This window comes from Brachyistius frenatus, unplaced genomic scaffold (assembly GCF_029030835.1).
Source record: "Brachyistius frenatus isolate BFR_SWC_R1_liver_20210118 unplaced genomic scaffold, ASM2903083v1 Contig_22, whole genome shotgun sequence".
Lineage (NCBI taxonomy): Eukaryota > Metazoa > Chordata > Actinopteri > Embiotocidae > Brachyistius > Brachyistius frenatus.
This window is the reverse complement of record NW_027210621.1, coordinates 1,923,617-1,939,420: the sequence shown is the minus strand read 5'-3', so window position 1 is coordinate 1,939,420 and position 15,804 is coordinate 1,923,617. Positions and strand designations below refer to the sequence as shown.

At 41.0% G+C, this 15,804-nt stretch overlaps 1 protein-coding gene across 1 annotated transcript; it reads right to left on the bottom strand.

Annotated features, from left to right (window-relative positions):
• Window positions 1-1,336: 1,336 nt before the first annotated feature.
• Window positions 1,337-15,511, bottom strand: lonrf4 (LON peptidase N-terminal domain and ring finger 4). Its single transcript, XM_069696861.1, has 12 exons — window positions 14,652-15,511; window positions 12,677-12,795; window positions 11,954-12,076; window positions 10,429-10,617; window positions 10,200-10,317; window positions 9,906-9,981; window positions 5,079-5,193; window positions 4,329-4,450; window positions 4,051-4,209; window positions 2,942-3,104; window positions 2,698-2,847; window positions 1,337-2,059 (listed from the first exon to the last, which is right to left on the bottom strand). The coding sequence occupies exons 1-12, from the start codon at window positions 14,947-14,949 to the stop codon at window positions 1,910-1,912; spliced, it is 1,782 nt and encodes a 593-aa protein (XP_069552962.1). The 5' UTR covers window positions 14,950-15,511; the 3' UTR covers window positions 1,337-1,909.
• Window positions 15,512-15,804: the final 293 nt, after the last annotated feature.

Genomic DNA, 15,804 nt, shown 5'->3' with positions numbered 1-15,804 from the left:
TCCCCAGATGGCTTCAAAAAGTGGATCAATGTATATTAAGAAATGGGGAAAACAGAGTCTCAAGTAAAGTGTTCACAGCACAGTGCTCAGAGACGAGCCTTTGCAAAGGAACCAATGCTGCCCAGTGTCCATCAGTCCACTCATTAGTTTGTAATTTAGTGGGACATTGTGATTACCCCTTTTATTCTAAGCTAAGTCAACATTCTCATTCAAGCAGGGCTATTGCTGTGTCATACAAACTGGATCTATAAGTGTGTTTGTGGGACTAATTCCTATTGTTTAAAGTGATATGTTGGCCATGAAAAAGTGGTAGTAAACTGCCCACTGTACAAAAGGCATAAGAATAGAGGCCTAACTTCAGAGTCCATGATGTAGACAAACAAACACAGTGACAACATGGCTAACTTCCCATCAAGCATTTAACACAGAAAACTCTATGGCACATTTATCAAAGAAAAAACAAAACCCATTAAGCCTGTGGTTGTTAGTAAATGAACTATAAAGAACTTTGCAGCTGTGACATTCCATGAAATGTAGAACAGTATGAGTACAAATCACACACTCCATCATCTAAGACTTGCAGTACTCCTGATGAGTTGGCCCAGGCACTCAAAGGCACCAAGACAGGTGGTAGAAGGGCCAGATGGACATGGAGATGGAGAGGGGCCCAGAGGTATGTGTCGTGGCCTAGGTAGACGCCCCATAGGGGAGGGAGGGAGGGAGGTGGTTGGGGTTGGACTCAGCCCTCATTGGACCACAACCAAACTAATTTAGCCATGTTATTTTCCAGCTGTCCCTCCACACGAACTGTGAACACGGTGCCTTGCAACTCACCGGAGCAAACATTACATTAGCTGTTATCAGTGCTGACAACACGTCATAAAAGAAGAAAAAAACAGCTAGTGAAGATGGCATCTGACAGTGCTGTATAACTCTTGACCATTAACCTACATAATCAGAGGTTCATACTGCAAACACAAACCTCTTACACCTCCCACTGACCGACCCCCATCTTATCATTGTCAGGATTTCACAGAAGTCCACTGGATGGCGACAAACAGCATCCAGAGACAGAAGCTATTATTCATTCAAAGATCCTCTAATTGCCGCTATGTGGGACTATAAATGATTGCAATAGTTACTAATACTCAACAGGGGTTTTTAAGATTATTCAATAGTATAAAATGAGCAGTATTCAATGGATGCCAAGGCCAATAGATGTAACTAAACTGCAAGCGTTACAAGTAGCGCCCTGTAGGAAAGGACACTCAGAATATCCAAAATGGTGACCCACAACACACAAACTTTAGTCCTGAAAAAATATCTACAAATGATGTGCAGTTAATGTTTATTCTCACTCCAAACATAGCTAAGTCAATACAAATAGTCTGATCTTAACAGGCAGCACATGACAGGACAGTATACTGTACAAGCTTGGCTGATTCTATTCCATGTTCTTGCTGATAAAACAGTGACACCCAGTGTCTATTTTCAGCTATATTTTTTGAAAATGAACTGATTTCATTTATCCACAAATAATATTCACTTCTGATGACCCATAAGAAGCATCTTTGGTCAGCCCTGTAATTCTTAATGGTACAGCAAGTAAAATGTGTATTCAGAAAACTATTCTGGTGTAAGAAAAGATAACGTTGTGCAAACTCAACAGCAAAAGCCCAACTCTGTACAAATTCATTGTTAAAAATCACCTTCTACTATATTGACCAGACGATCTGGTCTCGCTCTGTAACTTTAAGAGAGGCCCTCCAGGACTCAAGGTTTCCCAAACCCGAACCCAAACCCAAACTCTGTGTTGTGTGCACATTAAAGGCTTCACTCCATTTGTCAGTGTGTGCGTATTATTTAACTTTCAGCTAGTTGTGGCCACGACACCTCTGTGCTGTGGGTTCTAGCTCTGAGAGAAGTACTCGAGGATGAGGCGGAGGTGTCCCAAGCGGTCTTTGAGGGAGGTCAGGGACAGGACAGTGGTCTGATAGGCAGGGTCCAGCTGGAGGACAGACAGCAGCCACCAGCACCACGCCGGACCGTTGGACGAGGCCTAAAAGAGGTTCATAAGGTTAGGACCGAGGCACACAGTAGAGCCTTCTTCATTCTGTCACTCCTTTTAGTCCAAGTATACTGTAATGTTTTACATTTCTAAATAGTTTGTTTTTTTCTCAGCTTCCAACCAGACAATGACTAAAACATGAAATATTACTACACCTACTGTAATACTTCTACTACATTGATGTGGTTAATAAGAAAACATTACATTCTACTACTACCACTACCACTACTACCACTACTACTACTACTACTACTACAGCTACTACCACTACTACTACTACTAAAGCTACTACCACTGCCACTACTACTACTACTACTACTACTACTACTACTACTACTACTACATTGCTGTGGACAATAAGAAAACATTACATTCTTCTACTTCTACTACTACTACTACTATTATAGCTACTACCGCTACAGCTACTACCACTACGACTACCACTACCAGTACTACTACTACTACTACTACTACATTGCTGTGGACAATAAGAAAACATTACATTCTACTACCACCACTACTACTACAGCTACTACCACTACTACTACTAGTACTACAGCTACCACCACTAGTACTTCTACAGCTACTAAGCTGAATAAGAAAACATTACATTCTACTACTACCACTACCTGAATGTTCTCCTCCTTATCAGGCATTGTGCCATACTGTCTGTTGATGTACTCGCGGCTGCGTCCCCCAAGGCGCTGGTACCAGTCCTGAGCCTGCTGGTACACACTGTCATGGAGACACTGTAAAAGCTCCAGCTCACTACCGTCAACCTGAGTGAGACAGGGTGCACAAACAGTTTGAGAGAGAAAGCGGACCAGTTGTAAAATCCTCAGTGTCTATTGGTATAGTTTGTGAGACCCTAACCTTGAGGTCCTCTAGGTACTCTATATCCGCCGTGTGGTAGCCATCCCTCTGACCTCTTTTCAGCACCCTGAACCTGTTGCCTCCCACTGTTTTCACATACGACCGTCCGTCAGGCAGCAGGTCCAAACCAAGGATCTCCAGCATACAGCCATAGTCTGCAAACCTGAGGCACACAAGACAACACATTAGTGTTAAAATTTTACATATTAAAATATTGAATATATCTTTATGTAATATTGAGAGAAATGTGGGTCTTTTTAGTCGGTAATGTATTCAAACTTTGTTATATTTTGTGCCTTTTAAAGGCATCCTTAGTTTGATAATAATACATTAACCTACATTTATAGCTATAATCTTACAAATCTCTAATATTATTCTTGGTATATTAATAGAATTTCATCATTTGTAAATATATATATTTTTTAAAAACCTGCTTGCTTAGGGTTGGTCAAAAATGGGGCTTGCTCTACATCAGAATGACTGAGGTCATTGAAGTCCAACATCATGAGGGAAGCAGGGCTACTTCTTCCATTTAGTTATCCACACTTATCAGAAAAAATACCTCATGTTGGTAGAGCTCATTAAAATTGTCTTGTCACTTACAGTTACTGTATTTGCAATTTTTTTTTTCATTTTGACTTAGTTTTGACATCCATAATCTTGCTGGGAAATGTAATGACATTGCAGCCTGGTCAAAGTTCTAACAGTTTATTTAGCGGGAGCTGAAAATGCACAGCAGATCTCATGGCAGACTGGTAACCATGCTGCTATTTTCCACCACCTCAGGGTCACAAATGACTGATTTGAACTTTGCCCACTCTGCTGTCTGCTTGCGCTGCCCTGCTGACTATTCCATCAGGCTCCACCTAGCCTGCTGCGAGCTTCACAGTGAGGGAAATGCCAAATTTGTTTTTTCTCCACAGCCACAACAGTCTGGTCATAATAACTGCAAACACCTATGCAAATGCACAGGGCCTGGACCTCAATTTCAATTGGCTTCATTATTATTTAATTGTTGTCTACGCAAACACACAATTAAACTTTTTTTTTTGTTGATAATATGATTTGATATATACTCCAGGTAGAAATATGAAGAGTGTGTAGCATACCTTTTGCCATGCTCATAGCTGCACATGCCAAACTTCTTGGTGCCAGTCTCCATGCAGCGACGCATCATGAGCCGATATCGAGGCTCAAAGATGTGCAGTGGGCAGGGGATTCCAGGGTAAGCCACCGTGCAAACGAATATAGGGATGTCCTTAGTAAGACTGGAGGAGAAAGAGAAGACCAAAACAAAGATAGGAGGGAATGCAGAGAGTTACGACAAAAAGGCAAGACATAAGTTGCTACAGTAAAAAAGTGTAGACTGTTTGAGGTAGGTGTCTACTTGGAGAGCTCAGCCATCTCGGCATCGTGGATCTGTTTCCTATCCGCCAACTGGGAGGGAAAAAGTCGGGTCATTATATCCTGAAGCAGAACTGTGGGGTTGTACTTCCTGTTTCTGAAGTACTGGGAAGACAGAAAAAAAGAGCAATCAGTTACTATAGCAACATTATGACTTTTTTTTTTTAAGCAATTATGCATAACTCCATCAGTATTCAAAATAAGCTTCAGTAAAAAATTTGCAGTATTGCAACAAAGAAAAAATTAAACAATTTTACACAATCTTACAATGTTTTAAAGGATATAGAATATAGATTAATTAATACAGTATTTTATTTAAGCCTAGTATTAGCTGCATCTACATTCAAATAAATTGATACACACAGCTAATACTGCAATTCGTTTTTGTTTTTTTTCTTAGATGATATTATTTATCACCAGCAAATTATAGAAATGAAGAACCAACACATTATTCTGTTCAGTATCCACATGTCAAATTGATGAGGGATGCATGAAACATCAATTATTATCAAAAGTAAATCCTTTTTACCACACTGTCCAAAGCTAATGTAGACAAATGGTGCATTTCACCCTGCCGGCACTAAACTTGGTGGCACAATGTGGTGGCAGTAACAAAGCTTTAATAAATAAGCAGCTCTTAAAGTGGAGAAGTCTGCGAAATTAAAAAAGGGGCCTTTTTTTTTATTTTAGACTTAAAAGAAATGTATTATTCACAGTGTCTGTAGGTGGTTACCTCTTGTAGTGGCTGCTTGCAGAGTGGACAGCGGAGGTTGTGGTCCAGACTCCTCTCTATGCAGTTTTTGCAGAAGGTGTGACCACAGGGAGTTGTGACTGGCTCGTAAAACAACCTTCAGAGGACAAAGACAGAGCAGAGACTTATTTTTCTAGTCTGGCTTTTAATTGAAAGTTGTAATTTTATTGTATTGTCTATTTATCCAAACATTCTTACTTATTTTTCTTCTTGGTATATTTACTTTAGTATTTTATTTAAATTTCAATTGAATTTTATGTATTTCATTATCTATTTTTATATTGTTGTTGGTTTTACCTCTTGCCCTTGTACTATTTCACTTTTAATTGAATTTGTATTGATTTATTGATCTATTTATACATTTTAGTTGGTTTTACTAGTTAGCACAACCTTCCAATTGATTTTAGTATTATATTTAACTCTACTTCCTGCCTCTGGTGTTTCCACTTGACAGATCAGTGTGATAGATAGCATTTCATGAGTTCCTCTGCTCCTGTGTTACCGAGTCTGTAATCTACAAAATGGTTGTAAGAGCCACAAGTGTATTTTTAGTTCATTTGAATTTTGGGAATATTAGTAATTTATTTTCTGAACTATGCTCATTGTGCAGGAACTAAAATATGTAAAATATATTGAAAGACGTTTATGCTCATGATTAACGCTCCCTTTTTTTGTGATTTAATGACTTAATGAGGGCAGCAGGTGCCAAACAGAGAGCTGCATTATGGGAGCATATAGTTTTTCTACCTTGTGACAGAGTATATTATTTTGTGTTTTCAGTTAACGCTTCGCTGTGTAAAATAAAGATAAAAGGAAAAGAGTTCAAAGATCTCCTGTCATTCGGGTAAGAAAAGGAAGTCACTGTGTCTGCAGCTCATTTGCGCCTTAATAATGGACAACGCAGATGGAACGCCGCTTCATTACTAGAAAAACTTTGAGGATTTGGCAAGTGGATGTCGAATGCCAGTTGATCACCGGTGAATTCTGAAAAAAAGTTTGAATCACCTTTCCGAAGAAGCCCTCAGCGCTGCGCTGTGGTGCTTTAGACCGAGCGAAGACGTCGGACAAGGTAAAGAAAGGACCTGAAAACCGTTTACGGTGTCGGATTTATGAAGACGGATCGTCAGTTTCTTTGAAGTTATTAAGATTGACGTAAATGGTAACTGGTCTGTACTTGTATAGCGCTTTATCACCTTTCGGTCTCAAAGCGCTTTAACATGGTTTTCCCATTCACCCATTCATGAGACAGATCACCATGCAGGGTGCTGCCATCAGGAGAACATTCACACACTGATGGTACACCATCGGGAGCAACTTAGGGTTCAGTGTCTTGCTCAAGGACGCTTGGAGCGTGTGGACGGGAGGAGCTGGGGATCGAACCACCAACCTTCCGATTGGTGTGCAACCCGCTCTGCCGTCTGAGCCACACCCTCCCTCAGACGTAGCTAATTTGATCCAAGATGCTCGCTTCTTTAAGGACTTCTCATGCAAAGCAGACAGCGTTCCTCATTAAAAGCCACTGAAGTCTGCGTGTTGAAGAAGTTGTGATGCACGTCAGATGAGAAAAGTGGAAATACTTTTTAAACGTTTGCACGCAATTTACGCATATCTTTATTGACATGATGGCTGAAGATAAAGAGGTAATTAATGCTGAAAACATGGAATCTAAGAGAACGAGAAAGTTAACAGTTAACACTCATTTTATTTATTTATTTTTATTAATTGTATTGTTTATTTTGGTACATAGTGTTTATTCATTTACCCATGTTGTCTTTAGCCTTTTCCTCATGTGTTTGTTATACTGTTTTGTATCTGTGCTGTTTGTGTCACTGTGTGGACTGTGTTGACAGGTCATCATTGTAAATGAGAATTGGTTCTCAATTGATTTTACCTGGTTAAATAAAGGTCATATATAACAGAGAGCATTGGGGGAGAAGTTGCATAGGCTCATTGGAACCAGGAGAGGAGTATTAGATCAGATAACTGGAAAAAGAACATCATTTGAAAGTTTGATGAATGATGCTGGCAATCTGCAAAAAGTGCAAGAGTTATTAATGCATAACGATTTCAACACTGGTGTCAGTGAGTTTAAAAAGCTCAGTGGATAAGTAGCAGATCTTCTGTCTGAAGAGGGAAAAGATGCAGATGTTAATAACTGGTTGGACGTTTATCTGTCCTGCCCGTCAGATCATCAGTTTGTGCTACTGAAGAAGCAAAGTTAGCCGGATTAGTGGAACGTGCTGCAGCTTCACAGAAGAAGCAGGAGCTTCAATTGGAGGAAGCACGTATTAAAGCCAAGCTGGAAAGGCTGACTTTGGAAGCAGCAATTGCTGAAAAAAAGAGCTCAAGTAAAAGTATTGAAAGACCATGAGAGATCAGAGGGTGGCATGAACAGCTATGTTCGCTCACATTTAGGACGATTACAAGTGAAAGAAGAGGAGCAAAGACCTGTCCCACCCACTAACATGGCTGTACCAGGAGGTATAGTTCCAAACCGGCTAACGCAATTTACAGAGCCACAAACTGTGAGGCCAAGACAGACAGACAACAGCATGACAGAAGCAGTGATGATATTCTTTTAAGTAATGCAAAAACAAAATCTGATCACAGAAATATTGGTTATATCATCAGAAACAAGCCCAGCTACTAGTTAAAGAAGTTACAGTTTTCAATGGTGATCCACTTACCGACAGATATTTTATCAGAGCTTTTGAACAAGCTATTGAACAGAAAACTGATAATAGTCAGGAAAAGCTGTTCTACTTGCAACAGGACAGCAGGAGAACCGCAGGAACTCGTACGTAGCTGTGAGCACATGCCATCACACAGAGGGTTTTAGGAAGCAAAACGACTGCTTCAGAAGAACCATGGAGATGAGATGATGACAGCAAAGTGCTTCCATTGACAAAGCCTTAAAGTGGCCACAAATCAAGTCTGAAGATGGGAAAGCACTGAATGCTTATGCTGGATTTCTGACTGGATATCGTAACACAATGGAAGATGTGGAGTTTATGGAGAAAATGGATAACCCCACAAATATGAGAATTGCGGTGTCCAAATTGCCATATAAAATGAGAGAGAGGTGGGGCAGTGTAGCATTTGACCTCAAGGAAAGTAGAGGACACAGAGCAAGATTTGCTGATCTTGTTAGCTTTATTGACCATCAAGGAAAGGTTGCTATGGACCCACTCTTTGGAGACCCCCAAGACAGACGCACATCTACAGTTGGCAAAGAAAAGGAGAAAGCTTTCAAAGGTGGAATGAAGCAGCTTCGCAACAAATGTGTATGTGGAGAGGAAAAAGCCGGATACAACGCCAAGGCAGCCCAACCCAGTTAAAATAGCTAATGCCTTCGAACCACCATGTCTTTTCTGTCAAAAGATTCACACATTGGAGTTTTGCATCAAAATGAAAGGGCTAGCACACAAGGATTGTGTAGAATTCCTGAAAACAAAGGGAATATGCTTTGGTTGTTTAACACGAGGACATCTTGGTAAAACATGCAAGAAAAGGATGGTGTGCAAACAGTGCTCACAGGAACACCGAGCCATTCTTCACATAGAAAAGGAAGCCAATAATAATAATTAATCCATAGTGACGAGTGAGTACAGCACCTCAAATGAAGAGGTCTCAGGAGCTCAGAGCTTTGTTAAACAGGAAATAGTTGGCTATGCTGGGACAGGGAACACGGAGTGTGTGCTATCGATTGTGCCAGTAAAAGTGTGATTCCGTAAAGGTGGAATGGTTATTTATTGCTTTGAGCTTGAATGGGTGGAGGTGGAGGGGAGAGGAAGGTGGAGGGCTGTGTTTGTGTACGTGTATGGATGGTGGGGGTTATTGTAATACACCATGGGCCTGATTTACTAAAGGTTTGCATGTGTAAAATCACATGCAAACTTTACACCACCCACAAAAAAAAATGTCCAAGCTGACTTATTAACGACGTGCAGTGAGGATTGCGTCTTTCGAGTGTGCAATTTAAACACACGTTGTCCATTTTGCGTGTTTGCCTGAATGTAAATGTAATATTGGCCGTTTCTACTTGAAGGTGCAAAATACTGGGAGGGAACATGCAAATAGATCCATTCAGCACCCGCAATGACATTTACTAAACCTGGAAGTAGAAACAGGAGAAGTGATCATAACAGAAAGATCTGGACCTGCTGATCGGTGTTTGTTAGAGGATCTCAACCACCATCCCTCCTCTTTTATTTGCCGACATTTTATTATTAAGCCTTTTTTTGTTTTTCCTACAGTATTGACTTTCTTGCTAATAATCTCCTATATAGCGTATTGTTCTTTATATATTTATATTTCTTAATTTCAATGGGATCAGATTTGCTTTTCCTTTTGAGGTCGCTCTGGTTTCCATTGCTGGAATCACTTTAACACACAAACTCTCATTTAAATACAGCGATTTGCACCCGATTTTAATGACGCAATTACTCTGTAAATCACCCACATAACGGCTGCAAAAAAATGTGCAAACTTTTGGAAGGAACACGCAGTTTAGTACCCTTTATTTGAGATCTTAGTAAATCAGGCCCAATGTGTTGTATGGTATGCGTGTAAAAAAGTGCAGTCCAAATAAAGTGACTGATTGAGAGGCAGACATCAGTTCAAACAGCCTCGCAGAGGAAGGATATTCATCCTAGTTTTACTGCAGCTGTTAAGTCTGGAAGTGTTTGGGTACATTAACCAGAGAAAAGGTCAGAGAGAGTAAAAATCCATCTGATGTACAACTCTGCTGCAGACAAGGAGCACATAGCAATGCATTATGGATCACAGCAGGTAGTCCAGCACACTGACCTGATGCAGAGAGGGCACTCGAAGTCTGATACCGTGAGAACACCCAGAATTGTTTCCCCGTGGTGATTACTTTCACCTAAAATAGAACCACAGAGGAGACAGTCACTTCAAGGATCTGTGAGGAGTTTGCCCTTCTGAGGAAGAAGTTGCAATTATTATGCAATTTCAAACCATCTGCTTGGTGGGTGTTAAGGGAAAGCTGTTTACTAGTGACAATGACAAATGCGATTCATGATGAGGACAATGATGAGGAAGATGACAGTCAAATCATAATAAATCTATGTGTCAGCCTACCCGTGCCACGCCCATCATCCTTCCTCATCATCATCTCCTCATCCTCTTCAGCAGCAGGGAGGAAGGAAACAGCTTGGCAGAGGCTGAGGCAGCACTCGGTGCCCGCATCATGCTTCACCTTGGAGCCAAAAGTTATGCACTTTCATCAGTTAGGATTTATAGTTACATTCACGCACCTCCCAACCTACAACCCGAGCCTTTCAGTGCATGTTCCCAACCCTGTGTGTACCTGGTGTGCCTCTTTCCTCCCTTTCCCCTCTCCCTTATCTCCATGTGGATGTTTGAGGCCTTCCATATGAGTCGGACCCTGGGAGCCGCTGAGGGTGGTGATGGGGCAGGGCTCTTTCAAGTACTCGGACACCACCTGCAAAATGCAGGGCACCTCCTCTGGCACTGACATTCCCACCGTTTCCAGGATCTCCAATTTGGTGAAAAACATGTTTGTTTTCATAAGTGAAATGAAATTCGATGAAAAAGGTGGTAAAAAAAAAAAAGAAAGAAAAACAATGCAGAAAATGTAGTTTATAACAAAACATACATCTAAACATTGAATACTTTTTTCATACATGTTATGTTGTTGAATCATTTTGCTACCACCGTTACCACTAATAGATCATACCCGTCAACAATAAGGTTTGAATTATGGGAGGTTTATTTCAGTGGTGAGGTAGGAGGATCAAATTATATTTATTTTATGATGTTACATCAACATGAAATTATCACAGTTCAACACTATGGTACAAAACACATATTGTAAAGTTTTTATGAACATTTATCATTCCAAGAACATAATATTGATAAGCAAGTCTATGTATGCATTTGCATCTGAGGTCACTGTATGTTTGTGTTGTTACTGTATATCAAATCAGCCCTACAATCTTTGCAAAAGGTATGGCCACTATGCTGGTGACTAGTAAATATAAATGGAAATTGCTTCAATTTGCAGGTGTATTTGGGTTTCCTGCTCCAGCACTGTGACAACAGCTCAATTCACTTTCTCCTTTCAACCGGTCTACCTGTTCAGAAAGCAGCCATTTGATTTGGGTTGCCAGGTTACAGTGACAGATGGGTTTAAATCATGTGAAGTGTGGGGATTGTGTTTGTAGCTACTGTTTCACAGACGATGTTGTAACTGGGTCAGAGATCAGACATAAAAAACTTGTTGCTGTATGATGATTATTCATAATCGGGTTTGAGGGCCATGCAAATTGTGGGAGTTTGCCAGGAGAAACCACACAACAGTAGGGTGCCCGGAGATGGCTTTGAAGTACGGGAAATACCCGGGAAAGACGCACGTGATGACGAGTATGATCCATTAGGAATTAATAATTTTTAAAAAAAAATTTAAAAAAAAAACTCGACACAAACTAAATCCAAGCTGCAATGAAAAAAAGGAAAAGGAAAGCAAAATATGTATTTATATTAATAATTCGCACCCAAACATACAGTAAAAAAAATCTTTAATCAGGGCAAACAATCATGCAAAGTAAGTTCGGCTTCCGAACATATGATGTAACCTAGAATACAAAAATACATATATATAAAAATAAAAAACATATAAAATAGTTTCATCATCTCGCAGGTCTCCAAGTGATCTTTGCAGCTCTGATACAGCAACCTCTATAAGGCCAAAGTCTTTCATATACCAAGCTGACTCTCTGCAATTTAAACATTTGATATAAATTCTCAGTATTGTGTTTTACCTGACAATCACAAAAAACTTCCCTCTGGTGAGAGGTCAGAAATGAACTAACCTTCTTGATCTGGCTCTTTGCGGGAACAAAGTCAGCTTGAAGTTTTAGGCAACGGTGGAACTGGATTAGAGCTTCTTTCTGCTGACCCATTTCCAGCAGTACATTCCCTTTACGAAAGAAGCCCTGCGCAAATGGAAAAGCACAATCAGCACATCACTGTCTGAGCAACAAACTACACAGCATCTCACTGGAGAGAGCACACAACATGTAGGCTGAAACACAAAAGCATTAAAAAGTTCATATCAATGATAAATACATTGTTAAAGGGTGAAATGTACTGTGGACTTTGAGGTGGAATAAAAAGTCTCTGGACATGAAATAAAACAATACGTAGAAATGATTATATATTGTGCTTTCCTACACTAGTGGTGAGTCACCCGCTGGCACAGAGTGATTAAATGACATTATGACATAAGTAGCTGTTTGCATAACATTGTGAATGACATAACATCAATAAAAGCAGAGGAAAAAAATGGGTCGCCTTGGCACACTAAAGAGAAATATAAAAAGAGGCAGGCCCTTCTTAGTGGGGTTACGTGTGTGCCATTATATCGATGTTACAAAACTAACCAATGGCGTGCACGTGAGTTGAAATTCAGCAATGACTTGCCCTGAAATAGTTTATATTTGGTGTTAAAGTGTATTTTGTGCTGAATAGACAGACAAAAACAACATTTAAAAGCAAGACATAATTTGCCTGGCCAACGCCATCCGGTCTCTCACCTCTGTCCAGTTAGGACGAAGGCAGCAGAGGTAGTCGAGGTCCGTCAGAGCATCGGAGTAATGCATGAGGCTGCAGTTAGCTTCAGCTCTGTACACCTTCAAACTTTGATCATCTGGGACTGAGGATTCAAAAAACAGCGGAGAATTGGTCAAAAAAAGGCGAAGGAGAGAGAGAATAACCTTGGAGCATTGTGCTAGTTAAGAAGTGCTGATGCTGTAATGCTTCGGCTCTGTTTACGCACATTTCTATGCAAAAACAAGCATCATGTAACTCGGGCATGAAACAACCTGCATAACAAGTGCTTTCCTTAAAACACAGAAGAAATCCATCCAAATACTTGTGAAGCTCTGAGTCAGTCAAATTGATTACTTTTGGCACTAATACTGACCTCAAGTACTCCTCCATTATTTTCTTAAATGTTGCATAAGATCTGATTTGAAGATCTGAGTTCAAACTCCCAAAGTGAATAGTATGTTAAGTAAAAGTACTAATATCACATTGTGAAAATACTCCACCAAAAGTAAAACTCCAGCATTCAAAACCTTATTTTAATAATAGTATTCAAGTATTTTAGGGAAAATGTACATAAAGTAGCAAAAGTAAAAGTATTCATTGTGCAGAAAATGCTCCATGTAAGTGTTTTCCAGCTTATGTTTTTGGGATTAATGTTGCTGATGCCTTTTACACATACATTTAAGTAAGTACAAAGTTACATTCACATACAAGACATAACTTCCAAATTTCAGCCCATTTATTTAAACTGATATTCAATATTAAAAACAAATTGAAGTAATTTTACTGGTTTCAAGTATCATCAAAGAAAAAGCTTTCAATACCATTGCTGCACAAACATGTGCATGTGTGCACTCTAACCTCTGTTACCTAAAGCGGTCAGTCATGTTTATTGAGAGAATATAAGCCTTTACAAACGCAGACTCGGTCCTTGCCAATGCACACGTCATTAAAAGATGGATACAAATGTCCAAATGTGGCCCGACCACAACGCTCCAGTGAAGCAAAAGACAACACTGCAGAACACAACTCTGCAGCCAGAGGATCGTTACACAAGATCCTGCTGGAGCAAGAGAGGTAGCAGTATTTAATTGGATCATGGCAGGGCCAGCCAGCATGTAGGTAATTCAACGACTGTGCTGATTCACTGTAACACAAACACTCCTACGACCCCTGAGACGCCTACTGACTAGATAAAATCATCTAGGGCAGGAGTTGTCCCTTTTACTTCCCACATAAAGAAATTTTGGTCAAGTGCACATACAAACGCAAGTGCAGAGGATTAGCAGCTGCACAGATAAGGTAGTAGGAAATATCTGTTTGCAAGGCTGTCTAGTAATTAAATACCTTTTTTTTTTAAGCTTTGGACATATTACACAACATCCTCTTTGAATTCCCTCTCTTTTCCGTCCATGGGTTTGGACTGCCAGAACATATAGAAAGCTTGTTGCAAAACACAGAAGCCTGGTGCCCAATCAGTCGACAGCTGTCATTGCACCTCTTACTGGTTGCCATACTGCCTGTGACTGACTAAGACAGATGGGATTGTGTTTGTCTAACTAAATACTTACAAAAGAGGAAAACAAGATTCTTTCTATAAACCTACCACGGACGCATCTGGAGACTGTTTACTGACCCAGTTACACATCGATTTCATCAACAGGCTACAGTGGATGTAATGGCATCCCAATCTGTGCTTTAGACACAGAGAAACCCCCTCTCCTTTCTGTCACTGCACCTCCTGTATCTCGCTGCTGTGCACATACTGACTGGGCAGAAGGGGATGCGCTCAGCGCCATCAACATCACTGCGCACCAGCCAAGACTGTGTGCAGTGCGTAAAAGTGGGACTCCAAAAAAAAAAAAGTGCCCTTTTCCACACAATCATACCGGCAGGCGTATCTCAAAAGGAGAGGAACCTCTGCCTCTGCGGAGGCACACATGTCTTGCGTGGGTGCCTTACCTAAATGGAGCCCCTCATTTGCCACGCATAAAGCTTCCGTGAACTCGTTGGCTTTGAGCTTCTCCAGTATGTGGCACTTCATCCTCGTCTCGTCGGGGCAGCACTTTTCCACAACGCTGATGAGCAGGACGTTGTTCTTCATGCCTTTCACCTCCTTCTGCTTTAGCCTCTCTTTGCACGACGGGCATTTGGACGGGAGGTGGCCCCCGACGCACCTCCGGCAGAACGTGTGGCCGCACGACATGGTCACCGGCTCGCACATCAGGAAGAGACAGAGCGGACACTCCAGCAGATCCATTGTGAGCGTGTTATGTCACCACAACAAAGTCCCGCAGAAAGAATTGTTACTTTGTTCGTTAAAGCAAAGCGGAGTGGCGCTTCTCTGTGGTCTCCCTGCTGTTGTTATTATTATTATTATTATTCTTGCTGCACGGAGCATTTAAATAACATACTGACAGCAAGCGGTGCGCTGAACGTGTCCCCACATCTGCTCGAACCAGACCTGCTTCTGTCCTGTTAGCTCACTGCTACTCGGAACCCTCATATGCTCACCTCACACATGTCCTTTTCGTATAAAATGCATTCGGCAACATTGTTCGTCTTCAGCCCTAACTTAGTCTTTGGTTTGAGGCAAATTACAGTCCCTTTTCAGACCGGTTAAATAAAGACACTCAGCTTCCAGTCCACCACGCCGCTTTCCTCGACGCTCCGGACTCCAGACAGGCCACACGAACCAGACCGGTGTACCGGCAACATTAATATTGTTTCTTTTTTCGCAGTCCCTTCTCGTGTTTAACCCCTGGAGCAACGTATCCACACCGTCACAAAGCCTGGCTGCTGTGTAACACCATTACATTACATTACGTAAATAAAGATCACATGACGCAGCAGCGCGCAATCTGATTGGGTAAAAGAGTGGCTTTCCGCCCTGTTGTGAAACACAAGGATGCCGAGTTTCATAACATCATTCCTGCGATTAAAGTTTTCTTTTTTTCCCTCCCCTTCGGTTTGATTTAAACACCCGGAGGATGAGTTGATAGGCCCTGTGTCTCGCAACATTAGTGGTGATATTTACTTTAGTATTAGGGTACGAAAAGGTCTCGTCACAGACAGTGTAGGGAATCCCAGCTGAGCATAAGAACAGCCAGGGGGG